Source organism: Corella eumyota, chromosome 5 (genome assembly GCF_963082875.1).
Source record: "Corella eumyota chromosome 5, kaCorEumy4.1, whole genome shotgun sequence".
NCBI classification, from domain to species: Eukaryota; Metazoa; Chordata; class Ascidiacea; order Phlebobranchia; family Corellidae; genus Corella; species Corella eumyota.
In genome coordinates, this window is record NC_137494.1 from 8,461,857 (window position 1) to 8,480,642 (window position 18,786).

General features: G+C 31.1%; 3 protein-coding genes and 1 pseudogene across 3 annotated transcripts; 2 read left to right on the plus strand and 2 right to left on the minus strand.

The window, feature by feature from the left end:
- The first annotated feature begins 6,397 nt into the window (after positions 1 to 6,397).
- On the plus strand, positions 6,398 to 8,048 carry LOC145753807 (serine/arginine-rich splicing factor 5 pseudogene; annotated as a pseudogene).
- Positions 8,049 to 8,710: 662 nt separating this feature from the next.
- On the minus strand, positions 8,711 to 10,273 carry LOC145753030 (uncharacterized). Its single transcript, XM_082569415.1, has 4 exons — positions 10,064 to 10,273; positions 9,765 to 9,984; positions 9,538 to 9,665; positions 8,711 to 9,353 (listed from the first exon to the last, which is right to left on the minus strand). The coding sequence occupies exons 1-4, from the start codon at positions 10,143 to 10,145 to the stop codon at positions 9,091 to 9,093; spliced, it is 693 nt and encodes a 230-aa protein (XP_082425541.1). The 5' UTR covers positions 10,146 to 10,273; the 3' UTR covers positions 8,711 to 9,090.
- A 387-nt stretch (positions 10,274 to 10,660) lies between these two features.
- On the plus strand, positions 10,661 to 15,483 carry LOC145753806 (vacuole membrane protein 1-like). The gene is made up of 10 exons (XM_082570252.1): positions 10,661 to 11,041; positions 11,407 to 11,560; positions 11,831 to 11,921; positions 12,293 to 12,483; positions 12,748 to 12,829; positions 13,025 to 13,243; positions 13,467 to 13,645; positions 14,085 to 14,187; positions 14,444 to 14,606; positions 14,879 to 15,483. The coding sequence occupies exons 1-9, from the start codon at positions 10,861 to 10,863 to the stop codon at positions 14,585 to 14,587; spliced, it is 1,344 nt and encodes a 447-aa protein (XP_082426378.1). The 5' UTR covers positions 10,661 to 10,860; the 3' UTR covers positions 14,588 to 14,606; positions 14,879 to 15,483.
- A 78-nt stretch (positions 15,484 to 15,561) lies between these two features.
- LOC145753808 (guanine nucleotide-binding protein G(I)/G(S)/G(O) subunit gamma-7-like) lies at positions 15,562 to 16,775 on the minus strand. Its single transcript, XM_082570254.1, has 2 exons — positions 16,635 to 16,775; positions 15,562 to 16,010 (listed from the first exon to the last, which is right to left on the minus strand). The coding sequence occupies exons 1-2, from the start codon at positions 16,731 to 16,733 to the stop codon at positions 15,885 to 15,887; spliced, it is 225 nt and encodes a 74-aa protein (XP_082426380.1). The 5' UTR covers positions 16,734 to 16,775; the 3' UTR covers positions 15,562 to 15,884.
- Between the last annotated feature and the right edge of the window lie 2,011 nt (positions 16,776 to 18,786).

Consider the following 18,786-nt stretch of genomic DNA (forward strand, 5'->3'; position numbering starts at 1 on the left):
TATATTTCAACATAAAAATATATGAGTTTATTAAACTTCAAGGTTGATTTCCTGTATTTTTTTATGTATACTGCATTGTTAACTGTTTTTTTTATTGTATACTGCATTGTTTACACGTTTAACCCAATAACTAAATAATTTATAGTTTTTAAAGCAGTTTGTTAAATATTCAGTCACGCCTACCGCTATGTTTTTCTTTTTCTATAGATACTTGAGACGTATATATTTCAACCTAAAGAGGACATTCTTTGAAAAAAGAAAACGATTTTAAAAGGTTTCTACGTCATGTAAGGTAAGCAATAAAAACTTTGAATGCGTGATATGCGAAGGTAAGGTTTGCAAGCTTATTGTAATCTTAAAGGTATGTTTTTAATTTCTGGGCACATGACGTTATTTGGTATTTTTCGAGTAAACACATCTTTTAAGTAAAGATAATAACTAAGTTATTCAACGTTATATTCTACTCAGTAGTTGTGTTTTGATATAATATTTGTTGTCCTTGTTTATTAAGTATTGCATTATGTATGTTGACACCAGAAATAAAAATTTTAATATTAATAGCTAACATCCGTCAGTTAATTTTAAAGTACATTTTATAATAAATTGCTTGCCTTAATACTAACAAAATACATATATTCGCATAGGGCTAAAGAATTTATTTGTTGTAAAATCTGTAAGGTTGTTCATTGCATTTTGTACCTATACCTGCATCGTAACAATGGAGATTTATAATTATTTTGTTTTATTAGTTTTAGTGTATTCAAAAGCAAATGCTGAGAAATCTAAAAACTTTAGTGAGTATAATATTACGAAACAAGCAAATGTATTATAAATGGTATCCAATAAACAATAAAAAATTTATTATAAATGGTAAATTAAAAAATAAAAATTGGTATAATGGTAAGACTAACTCTAAAGTAGCTTATTGTTTAAAAGTTATTAAGCCAAAGCCTAATTTTTTTTGTTAAAACCGGCCAACGAGAACCCTTACTTTTTAGCATTTAAATATGTGTGCGAACATGGTTCTGATCAATTAGCTTCTGATACTGGCCCAGCAGGACATTTTTGCGAATTATGGAATTTTAAATACCACACCTGCCCTTCAAAAAAAACTATACTTGGAGATACTAAGCCGTGCACCGACTGTTATATATTATCAAAAGAGTAAGTGAACTTAAAAAAATAGGGGTTAATTAAACTATACAATGGCTGATTTGCAAAAGAGTTATTATTTTTAACTTAAAATAGATGCCCGTTCAAGTCAGAATTATTAACGCAAGAACATAACTGCTCCATACCAATATCAGTCATGTGCTTGCAATCTGATGTAACATGTTTGGGCGTCACGCATTGTGATTTAGGCTGTAGCAATTACTACCTTTGTCAAAATGGTGATTGTGTCGCCAGAAAAGCGCTTTGTGATGGCAATACTTGTAACGACTGTGATGAGAATACAGAATGGCGCGAGGGCGTTGGGTTTAAATGTGTTAGAGAAGGCAGTCCATGTATCATACCGCAACAACTGTTGTATGACAACGTCATGGATTGTGATAATGGAGTAGATCTGTGTTATCCTTCATCAAATCAAACGATTGTGTAAGATTTTGTTTGTTTTTAAAGACTAAATTTTTGCTCTCTATTTTCTGACTATTTTACTGATACTAATTTGCTAATTACCTGCACTGTATTAACAGAAATACTAAACCAGCAACGGCGCTTGACACAAAAAGGTGCTTTCAGTGTGTAGACGACGATCTTATAATTCCACTTAAATTAGTCTGCGATGGTTTTATTGATTGCAAGGATCTGTCAGACGAATGTTTATGCGAACATGACGTGCCCGAAATATGTCGTAATATTGCTATGTACAAACCACTCGATTCCTTTATGCAGTACGTTTTGTATCTAACATATTGTAAAGTGTAAGGGTCGGTTTTGTTTAGTGTTATCTCATTAATTTAGACCACCACAAGTATACCAATGCAATACAACCCAACTTTCTTGTGGAAACAACCAATGTGTTGACGCTTTTCACGTAATGTGTGATTCGATTGGAGACTGTTCTGACAACCGTGACGAATGGTATTGTTTGTACCTTAACTCCTTAAAACCATATGCTAATCTTAGTATAAGCTATATATTAATATAATGTTTAATTTTGAAATTTACGTTTAGGAAAGATTATTGTGGTGTAACGATCTTTTGTATAGAAGGAGTTGCAAATCAAGCAGGCCAAAAATGCAGGTAGTGCTTTGTATTTTTTTGACCTGTTGTAATGCTTTTTTATAGCATTGAATTATAATCAATGAACAATACGTTAAAGTAAAACCTATATATTGTTTTTTAAACCAAATATGTGGGTTATTAGGTTATTACAATTCCCAATAAGATCGTCGTTTTTTTATTTTTATAGATGTCAAAAACAAGGCAATTGCCAAGTTAAAAAGGGCACTCTGTGTAACAAGGTAGAAGAATGTCCATTACCGCAAATCCGAGAGAATATTTACGAATGGTCGAAACCGCCTGGTTATCCTGAAGACGAATGTGTTGCTAATTGTCCGGATAGGAGAGGTTTTGGCTGCACAGGATTCTGGTTTAATTTACGAAAAAATGCTAGCCTTTCGGTGCATTGCATAAAGTTTGTAAGCCGACATTTAAATATTGAATTAGCAAAATTTTCCACAAAAATAGTTTGTTTGTGTTTTAAAGAAAATTTTTTAAATTTGGAAAATGTTTATACAAACTGTTTTGTCACAAAATGTCAATTTTGTTCAGAATAGTCTAAAAGATTTAAAAAATGCATTTGATCCCAAAAATGCATTTGATTCAAAAATGCCTACATTTTTGCAACGTGAAAAATTCGCCTACAAAAATAACATGACAGATATCCCAGGAACTCAAAGAATTAATGTAACAAAAGATGACTTTTGTAATGGGTATATAAAATGCAGCGGCGATCTTAAAGACGAACTTAACTGCTCGGATCGTTTTTATTGTCAGTCAGGAAATAAGGTTAACATTCGCCTTGACAAAAAGTGCAATGGATTTAAAGACTGCGTTAACGGAACTGATGAATTAAACGAAACCTGCCCGCACAGGATTTTTTGTTCAGCGCTTGATGGCGCTAAAGTGCGTAAAATAATTTTCACTTTTTAGTTTTTATTTATTTGGTGGTGTAGCATTCCGGGTATGTTGTGGGATTTTGGGCCAAATAGTTTTCAGTTTTTAAGTATAAAAGTATTTAACGATAAAGATATTTTAACAGGTTTCGATTGCCCCCGATGACATATGCAATTATATTATTGACTGCGACAATCAAAGCGACGAAATGAACTGTACAGATAGGAGGTTTTACTGCGAAGACGCCAACAAGACTTTATTCGTGCATTTAGATGAGGTACTTGTTTAACCTACCCCCTTAACCCAAAATGGTTGAAGCCTGTGCCTAACACTAAATATATGTATAGAGAAGTATCAAAGCATATCAACACAACGATAACACAGTTCTGGACTAACAAACAACATAACACCCTTTTTCGTTATTTGTTTATTGTAATAATAAAAACACTCAAGTCTTTGTCATTATATTAAGTTGCCCAGGGTTGAGTTGTCTTCCATTTAAATTAACCAGTTATGGTAAAAATCGTATGGCACGTTTTTTTTCTTATTTAAAATATTCTTGTTCTTTAATTTTCAAATATATATCATTACGTACTTGCACAAGATTGTAAAAAAAATTGCTAAAATTTTTTTTTTTTACTTAGATGTTTAACGGGGTTAATAATTGTGGGGATTGGAGTGACGAATGTCCAAGTGTTCCGAGAAAGGGTCACGATAACACTTTTTCGTCAAGATATGACTTGATTCGAAACCCAATTCTACGATACCTGGTATGGATTATGGCCCTTCCTGCTACAGTCGGAAACGGGGTAAATTCAACAAATAAATAAATAAATTACCAACCACAAATGACATATTTGATATAATTTACTTTACCATACATAAAATTTATAGACAGGAAATTTACCTTAAAAACAAATTAAATTTTGCTACTGTCTCTTTTTAGGTTGTGGTCCTTTACCAAATTGCGACCATTAGAAAACTAAAAATCGAAAACAAGCCGGCTTCTTTATGGGCGAATCATTTTCTCGTGCTAAACTTGGCTGTGGCTGATTTATTAATGGGCTTTTATTTGTTATTGCTGGGAGGAAACGGCGTTAAATACTCGAAAATTTACTGCTCGGTATCACTTAAATGGCTGACAAGTCGCACATGTACAGCAATGGGAATATTGGTAGTATTATCAAGCGAAGCATCGGTCGTTACCCTTGTGCTTCTTTCTGCCTTTCGAATGTATTCGATATATAAGGTTGAATTTTCATTAATTATATATCTGTAAGTAAATGTTAAAGCCAAAAGTAATTCGTTTAATAATATACTTTTATTAGCCTTTCGAAACTGCTAGAAAACCATCACAACGTACTGTGTTATTACTTATTTCTCTTTCTTGGGGTATTGCCAGCCTGTCTGCGTTCTTGCCGCTTTCCAACCAACTGGAACAAATATTTTACCACAAAGCCTTAATTCCTAAGCATCCCTATTTCAGAGGCACGGTAGTCGAGTTCGAAGTGGCAAAAATGTACGCGTTAAAGTTATTCACGTTCAACCCAAAATTAGTCAAAGCTAGAAACATGACTTACGATCAAATACTCGGCGCGACCAAATGGAGCGACTTGCCGATTTTGAAAAATTCAAGATATTTTGGGTGGGTTAAATTTTGCCTTTGTTTAAACGCATTAATAATAGTAAATATTTGCATTGGTGATTTTTAACCATTTATGATTTAAATAATTATGTAAGACACTTATTAACAACTTGGTGGTTACCATGCTATAATGCCACCATGGCTTTAAAATATAACCATAATATTGTATATAATTTTTTTAAGGTTTTATAGTTCACAAAGTGTTTGCTTGCCTAAGATATTCGTTGTTCGTGGTGACCGAGATTGGGTATATTCAATTACAATTATAAGTTTTAATTTTGTCTGTTTTGTATTTGTTTGTGCTTCTCATATTTTGGTTTGGTATCGTATAACAAAGCAACAAGTTGACAAACGTATACGAAGAAGCAGTAATTGCAAAGCTAGTTCAGGTTGGTAATGGTAAAACATTTTTATTTACTCATTCAACTTAGTTATATATTGCATAAGATAAATTGCGAAAAAAATAAAAACTAACTGAACATATATTTTAGATCTACATCGTAAAATTATTCGTTTGGTGGCAACGGATTTTTGCTGCCAGGTCCCTGTCACCATTATGGCTATCATTAATGTTTCTGGGTTTAAATTACCTAACGTGGCCTACGCTATTTCTGCAATTGTACTTCTTCCCATAAATAGCGCTCTAAATCCAATTTTGTATTCTAATGCAATCGATAAAGTACTTGAGCTGTGTAAACATTGCAAATTAGCGACGAAATGCCGAATACCGAAGTGGTTAAGTCGCTGAACAAGCACATTTGATCACGCATTTGTTAATAGTGTACCGCTGCTGAAGAACTTAAACTATTTTAATTTTTGTTAGGTGTTGTTGGTAAAATAATAAAATATAATAGTATGTTAAATGGCAAAGTATGTATGCGAAATTTTTGGTACAGGGCAGGTTCATCTTGAGTACCGGGAGTCTGAGTTTTTATTACTGAAATTCCTTTAAAATACTGCTTTTGCATTAATCTTTGTGAACTATTATGACAAATAATACCATTTTTACAGTCTTTTTTTTAATAAATAGAAGAAAAGGTATTAAAATAGACTGCAAAAATGAAAATTTGTCTAGAATAAAGAGCGTATGCCGTATATAAACCGGCAGCGTGGTGTAGTGGTAAGAACACTTGCTACACCACCCATGAGGTCTAGGGTTCAATCCCCACTGACCTTATGCTGTAGTGCCCTTGAGTAAGGCGCTATAAACGGTATGAACTCCTGCTGAGCCAGCGCTTAATCAGCAGCATAATTACCGGCCAATTATAGTCTCTATAATATAATATCGCAAACTGCCACAGGCAACTCGAGACTGGGTTGGAATAACTTATGTTACTCTATGTTCAAGTCAGGCATTCGACTTTCCCACATCGAGGATAAAAATATATACATAAAAAAAAATATTTATAGTTGGTTACCTTTTGGTTTACCGCTAAAAAGACGCCATTATTGCTATGTGCATTGGACCGTCATACGCGTGGTTTGCGCTTTTGGGAACCTAATGGGTATTAATACTTTTGTTTCCGTCATTAAATTTTGAGTTTCGGTTTGTTAATATCTTTTTCCTTAATCAAAAATTTAATATTTTATCATTTTTAAGGTTTTGTTTTTTTTTTTTTAGTAACTGATTTTTTTAGTAACTGACAACTTTTAGTAACTGACGGTCAGATCGTAAATAAAACTTTGACAGTTTGAAGCGATTTGTTTTCTGTCAGTCATCATTCAGTCATTGTTATTTTAAAGTGGATTGTCATCTGTCAAATTCTCATTGTCTTAACAAATCTAACAACTGAATTATCCAGAATATTTCAACCAATCATATTTGTAAGTAAATTATTTTGTTTATATTCTAGCTTGGTTAACCCATTCATTTGCATTCAACTAAGTTTCGTTAACAAAAAGTATGTCCTACCGTCCCCGAGTGTATGTTGGGCATTTAAGCCACCGTGCCAGAGAAAGCGATGTAGATCGTTTTTTCCGGGGCTATGGAAAAGTGTCAGACATCATGTTGAAAAATGGTTTTGGATTTGTGGAATTTGAAGACATACGAGATGCGGAAGATGCAATTTATGAGCTTAACGGTAAAGATCTTTGTGGGGATCGAGTTATGCTGGAAATTGCACGAGGAACACCTAGGGGAGCTGGAGGTGCTTTTGTTTCAGGATATGTGCCACCACCAGATGTGAGGGGACGTAATTCCCGACCATCATACAACCGCTATAATTCTAATGATCGCTATCGTGATTCTGATCGTTCTTATGACAAACATCGAAGTCGGAATGGAAGTAGCTCTGGTAGCTATGGTGGGGGTAGACCTAGCAGCAACGGCTACAGGGTAGTTATTGAAAATTTGTCATCCAGAGTAACCTGGCAAGATTTAAAAGATCTTATGCGACCATATGGAGAAGTTACATTCGCTGATGCGCATCACTATCGCAAAAACGAAGGTGTTGTTGAGTATACTTGCAAGGAAGATGTGCGGGATGCAGTGGAGCACATGGATGGTAAAGAGATCAATGGAAGGAATATTCGATTAATTCCTGATCTTCCTCGAAGTAGTAGGTCAAGATCTAGATCCAGATCAAAAAGTGGAAGTCGCCACAGCTTTTCTCGTTCACGAAGTCATAGCAAGGATCGCCAAGGCAAGCGGTCTCGCAGCAAATCTCGATCATTAAGCTCTGAGCCAAAGCGATCACGGTCACCAAGAGAAAGAAATGGAAGATCTCACTCAAGGCATTCTGAGAGCCCTCCTCCAAAGAAGAAATCCTCAAGATCACGATCTAATGATGTAAAAGAAACAAGATCCAGATCAAGAACACCCGAGACAAGATCTAGATCTAGAACACCACGCAGGAGTGGTTCAAGTCGTAGTCGCAGCCCTTAAACATTTTTTTGAAAATGGATATTGCTTTGACTACATACTTTATGTCTTATTCGTTTATACATTAAACTGTAAACTTTTGTGACAATAATTAACAAAACAAAAACAATATTTAAATATTCACTGTTGTGTGAATGGGTTATTTTTTGTATATATATTGATAACCAACTTTGAAAGTTTTTTTAGTTAATAATTAGTCAAACTAATGGATGCGTATTTAAATTTTGCTTAAATTAACTAATATTAAAAAGAAAATTTAGTTGGTTCCGCCAATGACGGTTTAACTGCAATGGTATTTTATTAATTGATAACCTTTTTATGTCATGTAAATAGTGTTCAGTTCGATTTTTCAATAAAAACCCTTTTTAAAAAGTAATGTTTAAACACATTTATTTATCTGAATTACCCCTGTTGTTTTTGTTTACAAATTAGACTCAACCAATGCAACCAATGTATGAGCAATTCAATCAAACCAATCAATCAAATAAACCAATCAGTCAATCCTTTAAGGCCATTCTGTTACACCATGCAATTCAAATCAAATTCTAGAAAACCAAACAACCAATGCAAATCTAAAGCTGCCCATCTATATATATAGTTAAACAAACACATACACCCATTCACCAGTTTTAAATAAATAACACATTACTATTTACACAGACACTCAGGTTAATGACCTATTGTTGCCCACATTTAATAATATTTTTTTAACAATTAATTTAACAATCCCATACCAGGTTACATTTATATTTGTATCAACCAATAAAGGTGTATATATATTACATAATTTAAAATTTTTAGTCATTGCTTCATATGGTAATGCAACTTTACCTTAATTAAACTAACAAATTTTATTCTAAGGCTCTTTTAATCAAATCTCTTTCAGCACATTTTTTGGTAATATGGCAAGTTCAAACTGAGAAATGATTGCAATGGATGATTAGGTAAGAGAATAATATATTCTTGTGACACCTAATGTGTGCATCATCACCTAACTGCACTATTTAAACTTAATTCTTAAATGTTTTAATAAAATCAATTTCCAACCACAACAATGGTTTATGTTAGGTGTCTTTATTAAAAAGCAGTTACAAAAAGTAAAAATTAATATCAAAAATAAGCATCATTTTGCAGTTTATATAACTATTTTTTTAGAGGCATATGGGCACTTATTTTGTAAAGAAATAACTTTAATTTACAGTAGTTTTATACTGGTCAAAAATTAGCAACAAAATAATATATATAGCACAAAAATGGTTAGAAATGTAATCGAAGTGTAATCGATAACTTAATCCTTCATAAAAAATTTCTGATTGGATCCTTATAAAGGAAACTGTAACCGATTGGGTATGAATTGCACTATATAAAAAATCCCGTAATATTTTGGTCAATACAAAAAGTATAAATGCTGCGTTTGATATGAGAAAACGAACAATGGTAGCGATTAGTTGTTTAGTGCGAGTGATGAATAACTAGGTAAAAGCTCATGATCAAGCATTGTCTGATGTTGATTGGCGGTCAGCGATTGGTCAAGGTCTTCATATTTTGGTGGCAAGTCGGTTAATCTGCTGGTTTGTTCATTTTGGTCCTCACAGTGGGAATGGTAATTAATTGTCTGAACACCATTGTTAGATGAAATTGTAATGTTTATACCAGTGCCAGCTTGTAGTGAATCGATTGGAATAGATAAGGTATGCATAGTGCGGCCTGCAAAATAATATATTTTAACTTCTTTGTGGTGGTCATGTTATATATGTTTATTGGTGGTCACATTAAATCTGTTTACTTTTTAATTGGGCCATTTTTTTGAATTCCATTTTGTTGTTTAATAACATGGTATACATTTTTAAATTGTTACACAAAAACTAAATAGCGTAAGTTAAAAGCATACCTCTTCTTCTTGGAAAAATGGAACGTATGTAATTTTGATCAGGCAATCGACAGCAGTTGTGAATTGCAAAACCGCAAATAATAAAAAGAGCCAAGGCACCAAATGCAATACCAACAATAGCACCAATACTTAAAAGTACAATAATTTGATTAAAAACATACTAGTTTTAAATTGGTCAACTACCAAACTTGTCTTTTATTTTATTTTGGGGGGTATAAATCTTCCACCTGAATGCTGCAGGTCTAAGGCTGTCGTAAGTTGCTGTTTTTTCAGTTATTCTTTTATCTGGAGAATGATCAACGTTCTGACCATTCCGTAGTGCATTTCGAAAATGTTCGTTATCTATGGCATCCTTGAGTAACTCCGTAAAATTACAACATGTCCAAATTTTGTTATACATGCAACACATTTCGCATGATTCGGGATTACAATTGGTTATTGTTGAACCTAAATATTTAAAATAATAAAAATGTAGTTTTGCATGTAAAAAATTTTTAAAATGTGTACTTGTAAATTCTTAACTTACTTGCACAATCATTGATCAAAATTGGAATAAAAACGGCGATAAAAAGAAAGCGGGAGCATGATACCAAATACTTGACAATCATCGCAAGCCTTGACTAGCTAAGTATCGAAGGCTTAACAACAGGTTCATTTAAATTCAAAAGAAAAATTCATTTTGCGTAAACGTCGTTGGTTGTTACTTCATTGTGTAAAAAAACTATAGTTTGTTGTTTTTTTCTTTTAAAAACCACGAAGTTTTAACTAAAACACCACGCTTCTTGATATTTCCTACTTTTACACCACACAGTAAAATAAATTTATTAAAAAATGTAGGTGTTTTGTTTAAATTAAAACTTTTTAAAATTAATTAACGTAACATTTTTTAATTTGAAAATGATATGGTTTATGTAAATCGAAAAAATTTTCATATATCGAAATTAAAAATTTTCACGCCATAAAATATTTAAATTTAGGAGGATAAAAACATGCTTACGAAACATATGATTTAGTACGCATGACATCATTCGCAGTTCAGTTATAAACTGTCTACGCTTGTTTAGCGACTCAATACAGGAGAACTTTGTCGATAAAAATTTACGATTTTACTTGCGTAAGCGATAATCACAATGGACTTTGAGCTAGGATTTAGACTCTGTACTACATCTCAAGCGTTTTTGTTGTTGTTTAATTCTTTCTTTAAATAAAACCCGAGTAAGTAAATAAGATAACTAATCAGTGTGGCGAAAAAAGAGTCGAGTAAAAGCGCAACAATAAACGTAAATGGCGTAAACGATTCTCGTCTTATTATAAGCTCTAACGATGTATTTCCTAAAATCTTTTGCCACCAGAAAGCTTAGGGGTTTTTCAAGTGGAAAATATTCGCCAATTTTACCGACGACCCACCAAAGATCAGACAGTTTTAATCTGGGTGACGATACAAGCGTAGTTATTGAAACCGACGATCCTAATCAAACCAGACGTCTTAAAATTGAAACAAACGGTAATTATTAATTTCTTGATAAAATATTTTTATCAAAACTCTTTGTTTTAGTGTTTTAAAGATTATATTTACTATTTCAGCTGTTTAGTACTTTTGCTAAATCTTTTAAGTTATAAAGTGTATGTTTTTGTGTTAAAATTATATTTTTAATAAGGTTTGTGTTTAAATAAATATGTTTTTTTATGTTCAAATATATATGTGTAGTATTTTTTTGATTATAGGAAATATATATGTATAACAACACACAGGCATAAAATAAAAGACTCTTTGGGATGTAACAGCTTTAATTTACACGTTTTTGTTTGTAAATTGTGACTATTACAAATGTAGTTGTAAATATTATAAACAAACAATATTGTTTTAAGGAGGAATGAAAATGACACAAGATACTGTTATGGAGGAGTTGAAAATAAAAGACAGGGAAGAAAGAAGCAATTTGGTGTTATGGAAGCATCCAATTACGACCTTACATTATTTTATATTGGAAACTGTGATAAAGCTATTTCAGTCATTTACTAAGTAATTTATTTGAAATTTTTATTTTCGTGTTTATTATTGTGCAAGAGGCAAAACTTATAATTAGTTTTAAATTGTTTTGTAAACAAAATTATTTCATTAGTTTATGGTTTTATTACTCACAGTTTCCTATAAAAGTCAACTAATTTAGGTTTTAATCATACCAAATGAATTATTTATTTGTTGTTTTGAACTTTTAATAACATAACAATTTTTGCATTTCACAGTAATGTAAAACCTTTTTAAAAAAAAAATTGTAAATATTTTTTGCAGGTTAATGGAAAGAAAACGACTTGTTTTTGTGTTATTTGTTTTATTTATTTTCACTGTTTTGTTGTATAGCATTGAAGGGCCTCACACAGAAGTAAGTGATTTAAAAATTATAAATTTGTTAAAGTACCTACATTAAATATAAAGCCAAGGTTTATTTATAAATTATATGCATTGGTATTATGTTGTTATGGCTTTTGTTTCGACAAATTGTATAGGTTGATTTGTCTACTTAACAAAACGTGGTAGATAGGTCTATTTTGTCTATTAATTTATTTTTTGATACTGGATATTTATTTGATATTCTGGTTTTGTTACATATTTTTTATATATATAACACATTTTTTTTAAATTATCATGGTTTTTCTTGGTTGCTTAAACCATGCTACAAACTGTGTTTCTTTTAAGTCTTCATGTGAAAAAAAATTATTCGCTTTGCAAAAATTTGTGTTTGTGTCTTTATAGTATTTTTACACATGGAAAAAGGAGTTGTCATGGTGTGGGTATTGGGTTGGACTTGGTATCTTATCATCAGTAGGTTTGGGAACTGGTTTGCATACTTTTTTGTTGTATCTCGGTCCCCATATTGCTGCTGTAACTTTAGCTGCGTTCGAATGTATGTCGGTTGACTTTCCAGAGCCACCCTATCCTGACCAGTGAGTAGTTAATGATTCTGTATTTGTCCCCAAACTTTAAAATACTCTTTGAATTTATTTGTCTTATGTCATTGCCATGATTTTTTATACTTTTATGTAAAAAAAATGTGTACATATCCATTGTTTGCCTTGATTTTTTTGCCAACAAATTAATAAAAAAAAATTGTTTAAAATTTTTATATATTTATAAATATGAAATATAAGACTAAACTATTTATTTTCGTAATATATTCTAGTTTGGAACATTTAAATTTCTCCTTTTAGGATTGTATGTCCAGAAGTAGAAGGTACAACAATGACATTGTGGACGATTATTAGTAAAGTAAGAGTGGAGGCTTTCATGTGGGTGAGTATCTGTTTGTTTTAATGTTAATTTAAAAATTGGGTTAATGTAATACCTTAAAAATAACTATTTTTAATTTATTATGAAAATGTTTTCTTGAATATTTAAACCTTTTTTTAAATAATTTTTTTTTTATTTTTATTGATAAATAATTTTTTTTTTTATAAAACTTAATTTATTTATTAAGTTATTTTTTAGGGAGTAGGAACAGCAATCGGAGAGCTCCCTCCCTACTTCATGGCTCGCGCTGCCGCTCTCTCTGGGATTGATCCTGATGATGAGGAGTATGATGAAGCTGCTCAGATGTTTGACGAAGAGGAGAATCTGGAGGATCAATCCCTAAGCATGAGAGCAAAATTAATGATGAAAAAAATAGTTCAGAAAGCAGGATTTTTTGGAATTCTTCTGTGTGCCTCGGTAGCCTAATTATTCTTTTAAATTTTTTTATTAATTTCTTTATTTAAGTTTATTTTTGATTCTATGTAGTTTTTTTGTTAATAAATGAAAATTTTTAATAGAAAGTGCATAAAGTATATATATCATTTTTTGGGTATATATTTAAAATTTAATATTTAAGCTATAGAATAACATTAATTGTTAAATGCTTTCATTATTATATAAAAAGTTCGTTGTTTTTTAGATTCCAAATCCATTGTTTGATTTAGCTGGTATCACTTGCGGCCATTTTCTTGTACCGTTTTGGACATTTTTTGGTGCCACTGTGATAGGAAAAGCAATAATTAAAATGCACATTCAAAAAATTTTTGTTGTCATGACGTTTAGTAAACACCATGTTGAAATGCTTGTTGGCCTTATGGGGTAAGTGTACAAATAAATCTTAAATTATCCAAGTTAAACAATATGAAATTTAGCATTAAGATTGGTTGTATAATTGACAGGTGGTTTAAACACTTAAGATGGGTATTTTTATCTTCTTATTTTTACAAACTGTATCTGATATTAACTAGATGGATGATGTGTTATTTTTTTGAACCAAACTGTAGAAGTATTTTAAAGAAAGAGTAGTTTTATATAGAAAAAAAATACAAAACTGTTTTAGTTTATTATCTATAAAAAAGGCTAATGAGAAATATAAGAAACAGAAAAATAAACAAAGGAATTTTGCATCTAAAGTTTATGAGAAGGCAAAATAGTTTGAAAATTTTAGTCAAAGAAGTTATTTTTAAAACCTTAGACTTTAGTAGTGTTCAAAATATACCTTTGTTTGTACCATATATTACACTGTGTTTATTTTTAGATATCTTCCTTTTGTTGGTACAACCCTTCAATCTCCATTTAACGACTTTTTAAAAAAACAAAAAGAAAATTTACATCATAAGCCTGGAAGTCATATTTCATCGGTGAGTAATATTTTACATAGAAAATATAACAAAAATTCTGATATAATCTTTATTATGACTTTGTTAATGTTTGTTAAACTAATATAAATCTATTGTTACAATTTTTTTGGGAGCTTAACTACATAAGGTCCTGGGTTCGAATGCAACTGCTCCCATGTTATGACACCACATTAGGTTCCGGGATTGATACCCATTGATTCCATACTGTTTAAAACTATAACATATATTTTTATTTAAAATGTTAATTTTACTCTAGAGTGATAGTTGGCTGGCTTGGGTATTTGAAAAGTTAATTATTGTCATGGTTTTATACTTTGTAATTTCGATCGTCAATTCAATGGCTCAAACTTACATGGCGAAGAAACAAAAATTAGCAAGAGAACAAAAAGTCTTCAAATAAAACCACTAGTAACAAAAAGGTAAGTTTTTTTGTTCGACCGTTTTTAATACATAGTTTAATAGTAATTTACCTTTTTTTTTTAATTCCAATTTGTGGTTCATTTAAATTGTAACCAACAGAAGCCAATTTTACGTTGCCTATGCTGGTTTTTGATTATGTTAAAATAAATTTATTTGTTGTTTTATATTTTTCTAGTTTGTAACTTATGTTTTTTGCACTTTTTTAAATTTGTAATTTTAAAATCTGTTCGTTTTTTTAATCTAAACCAACTTTAAATTTTTTTTGTTTTAGGTAATTTGAATTAGTTTTATGTCAAAGAAGTATTAAGATATTCCTTTAAAATTTAAAAAAAATTCCATGTCATATTGATGTTCATTGTTATCCTATGCACCTTCAAATCTTGATCAGGTCTATGCAGTTCAAATGAATTCGGAAATTTCTCTTCTGATCTAAACTAATTGCCTTTTTTTCTTAGTTCAAGTTTTTAAAATGGGTGTCTCGAATTTTTTGTTTCTTTTTGTTGGTTTTATGTTTTTATTGTTATATGAAGTGTGCAATGTGAAACCTGACTACGCTTGTAGCACTGTTTGGGTTTTTAAGAAATTATTAAACGAGTATCTCGTGTTAGTGTTGTTAAACTTGGCCACAAAAACATCATAAAGAGTTGCGCTCCGGCAATGCTTAAGTTACAGAACCAGAATATTTTCCAGTAACTATTGTTTTTGCCAATTATTTTTAAATAGCGGCTTCCACTGTCTAAAGATTTTGATTTGAAACTCATTTTTAAAGTTAAATATTAAGCCTTTTTACCGGGTAAACCCATTTACTGCGTTGTCTACTAAATGTTAGTTTGTATGCAAATCAAACGCTACTATGTGTAAACTAGGCAAACCTATTGGTTAAGAATTAAACGTTATATATAACGCTGATGTAATAAAGCTCACATACAGTGATACAGCCTATTCACAAAACAATAACTTAAATATTCTTATATTTGTTGACATCAATACACGACCGTGTATGGCGAAACAAAAACAAACTACACAAAAAAACGCATTTTTAAGCTACACTAAAACAATAAAATATATAGCTCTTGAATGGAAAAGCCGCAATGCATTAAAGGGGTTTGGTCGAAAGGTTGTTTATCAAATTCGATATTCGAATTTAAAATGATATGTACAAAACCTAGTCGAAAGCACAGGAATATCTTAGTATTATGTGCTGTGTAGTGAATCAGTTAATGATATTTAGTTTGTTAGGATAGGGTCTGCCATAGGAAGTCATTGTTTTTGGTTCGTCAGAATATAACACAGTCTTTCTTTTCGATGTATGGATTTGTTTTTGAATCAATACCAATAATTAAAGGGTCGACCGATAAGTTCTCGACAATGTATTCCATTACAGCTTTGCAGCCTTCCGATGTCTAAAAATTGCAAAAAAAATAGTTAGCGTCATTTTATTAAAGTTTAGCTTAGTCCAGGCAGAGGCAGGTTGTTAGACCCTTAGTAGAAAAGATTACGTAATGTTTATCCCATATAGTGCTTCGTAATTAACGCGTTTTTTACTTCAAAAATGTTTGGTTGTTGAAATTATGTAATTTGATTTACTTTTTAAAAGAGTTCATTAGTGTAATTTATCGTAAAAACCTGTTTGGTTTTTAATTTATTATTTATAGAATCTCGGCAAGGACTAGAAAACTTTAATAATGCACGAAGAAATTAGTTTAAGTGCTTAAGGTCGATTTTCCCACACACGCTCTATTGACTATCTTAATTGTTATTGCCCTGGTAATTTGATGTGGAATTGACAGAGAAATTTAGGCTTAAATATATGATAAAAACACCCTACGTTTTTTAAAATGTAAATGTATTACATACAACAACGTTTACAAAAAATTCCGCAGTTTTTTACTAATATTATCATCAATAACATGGCATTATGCTAACACCGAAATCTGCTGAAGCGAAAATACAATGCCTAACCGCAATCTTCTGCTTACAAAACAGAACACTATTATATTAATTAAGAAGCTTAATTTATAACTTACCTTGCATCTTGCAATGCCAGATTCCCTTCTTAGTTGCTCTATATAAACTTTCAGTTCGTTTGGTCCCATGGCTAAAAACGGGTCTTCTTCTTCTGACATTTTGATTTTTTTTTTTTTAATAATTTAACTAATACCCAATAAAAACCTAAAATAAAAAATGTTAAAAGTAAAAAGTGCGTATGTTTTTTTTTGCCAATCTAAAACCTAAAAATTGTTTAGTTTTGCTAAAAACTTCCACCCATATGTTCAAAAGCTGGCTGTTTGCTAGTTTTTTGCAGATCGTTATTTTAGTTCAATTTTTGTTTATTGCTTGTGTGTACAAATGAGTGGTTTCGGTTCTAGGCGACTTGTTTTATATGGGTTTTGGTACTAACTGTACACATTAGATTTATTTAAACATTACACATTGTTATAATAATGAATGCACTTTTTAAAATATTTACAGGTTTAAAAACAAATTCGTAAAATTTTAGGTGTAATCCTGACCGGACATTACTTTTGTCTAAAAAAACTGGCAACTGACTAGATTGTTTAAAATTTTAACATATTTTTACACTTCTTTGGTGGTCATGCAATTTTGTAAAATAACAAGTTGATACTACACCTTAGGAAACCTTTATCACTAAACTAAACATTTTGTTGTTAGTTACTAATTTCTAATTCGCTTTCAAGCCTAATGATATGTTAGGTAGGTATTCTACAATGCCGCCAACAAACCCTTCTTCTTTACTACACTTATTTTTTTCGGGTGATAGACCTTGGTTCTTGCCGAAGTATTCTGTAATGAATGATAATATTTTTGTATTTACACAGGCTTAGTTGCGTTAAATCGATAAAGTATTGCATTTCACGGCCCTTTTTCTCCTTATGCGTGCACCCAATTCGAATGAACACAGATCATGCGTGAACTGTAAACTATTTCATTGTCATTGTCCCATATCGACTCTACGAATTTTCCTACTGTATTTTTGCAACTATGCTATTTCTAATTTCTAAGAATTTTCAGGAAATTGTTATTTGCTCAGCTTTCTAAACACATTCCCTTGCATTGATTTATAACGGGCTTCTTAATTACAACAGTCCATTAAAATACTTAACTCTGTATTTAAAACAAATTATAATGGATTACATATCCTAAAGCATAGGGTCACGCACAAATGGATAATCTTTTAAATAATGAAAAAAAATCAGATTAAAAAAACTTTCTCTCTTATAAAACCGTATATTGTTATGGCACAAGTTTTTTTCTTTCTTAAAATCAAAAATTCATTCCAAATAAATCAGAAAAAATATTGATCCAAAGTTCTTGTAGTTTTATTTGTAGTTATATAATAATGTACACAATGCGTTCTCGTATACTCATTATGATAAATTACAACGGGGAATCAAAAATCCCTTAGCTGGATCGATTATATTTTTCATTTCGAGAACATCTTAAAAAAGCAAGGCATATGTTTATATGACGATTTAAACTAGGCCTAACTTCAATCTTATCTTTAAAATCCTCTATAAAATCAATAAACACTTTGCACTAAGCGCCTTTGGCAAGTAATATAGACTTATGTTATCACGATTTTCTGTAATCCACTATAAGTACGTCTTTAAGAGCTATCGTTTTATGGTTGTTCTTTTCTTATAACTTTTCTTAAAATTTCGCGGATTTTTAAAGTTCAACAAATTCATGTTCGATCAACAGTCTAAATATAGCCTCGGCTAAAAATCCCCCTATTTGAGCGATTGCATAACATTTTTAAACTTTAGCAACTAATTTCTTATGCGTTTTTTTTGTAAGCGTTATATTAATACTTAACTATTATCCATTTTAGGGCTTTATATATTCTTGGGTAAGACATTGCTATTATTAGACACATAATCAAGCCTGTTTACGCATTTAGGTATTTCAATTGGAGTTAAGCACCGTAACCATATTCATTTCGAAGCCTTTAAATAGTCTGTCATGCAGTTGCTTTAAACACATTTAAAATCCACAACACTAAACTAACTCACTACGCTAACGTCATTTTTAGTGTTGCCCACTTGCAGAAAAAAACCGTATGATTGCTGAATTCCGTTGACTAGTATTATATACCTGCTGCTATACGCCCCAAGTCAGCGTTGACGGAAGTCTATCAAAAAAAGGTTCACAGGTCAT

Excerpts from the sequence above, each read along its gene's own strand:
- LOC145753030 (XM_082569415.1), bottom strand. The coding sequence starts at position 10,145 with ATGATTGTCAAGTATTTGGTATCATGCTCCCGCTTTCTTTTTATCGCC. Across the intron at positions 9,666-9,764 it reads CTTAGACCTGCAGCATTCAG|TATTGGTGCTATTGTTGGTA; the intron begins GTGGAAGATTTA and ends TGTACTTTTAAG. Across the intron at positions 9,354-9,537 it reads CATTTTTCCAAGAAGAAGAG|GCCGCACTATGCATACCTTA; the intron begins GTATGCTTTTAA and ends ATTATTTTGCAG.
- LOC145753806 (XM_082570252.1), top strand. The coding sequence starts at position 10,861 with ATGTATTTCCTAAAATCTTTTGCCACCAGAAAGCTTAGGGGTTTTTCA. Across the intron at positions 11,042-11,406 it reads TCTTAAAATTGAAACAAACG|GAGGAATGAAAATGACACAA; the intron begins GTAATTATTAAT and ends TATTGTTTTAAG. Across the intron at positions 13,646-14,084 it reads ATGCTTGTTGGCCTTATGGG|ATATCTTCCTTTTGTTGGTA; the intron begins GTAAGTGTACAA and ends GTTTATTTTTAG.
- LOC145753808 (XM_082570254.1), bottom strand. The coding sequence starts at position 16,733 with ATGTCAGAAGAAGAAGACCCGTTTTTAGCCATGGGACCAAACGAACTG. Across the intron at positions 16,011-16,634 it reads CTGGCATTGCAAGATGCAAG|ACATCGGAAGGCTGCAAAGC; the intron begins GTAAGTTATAAA and ends TGCAATTTTTAG.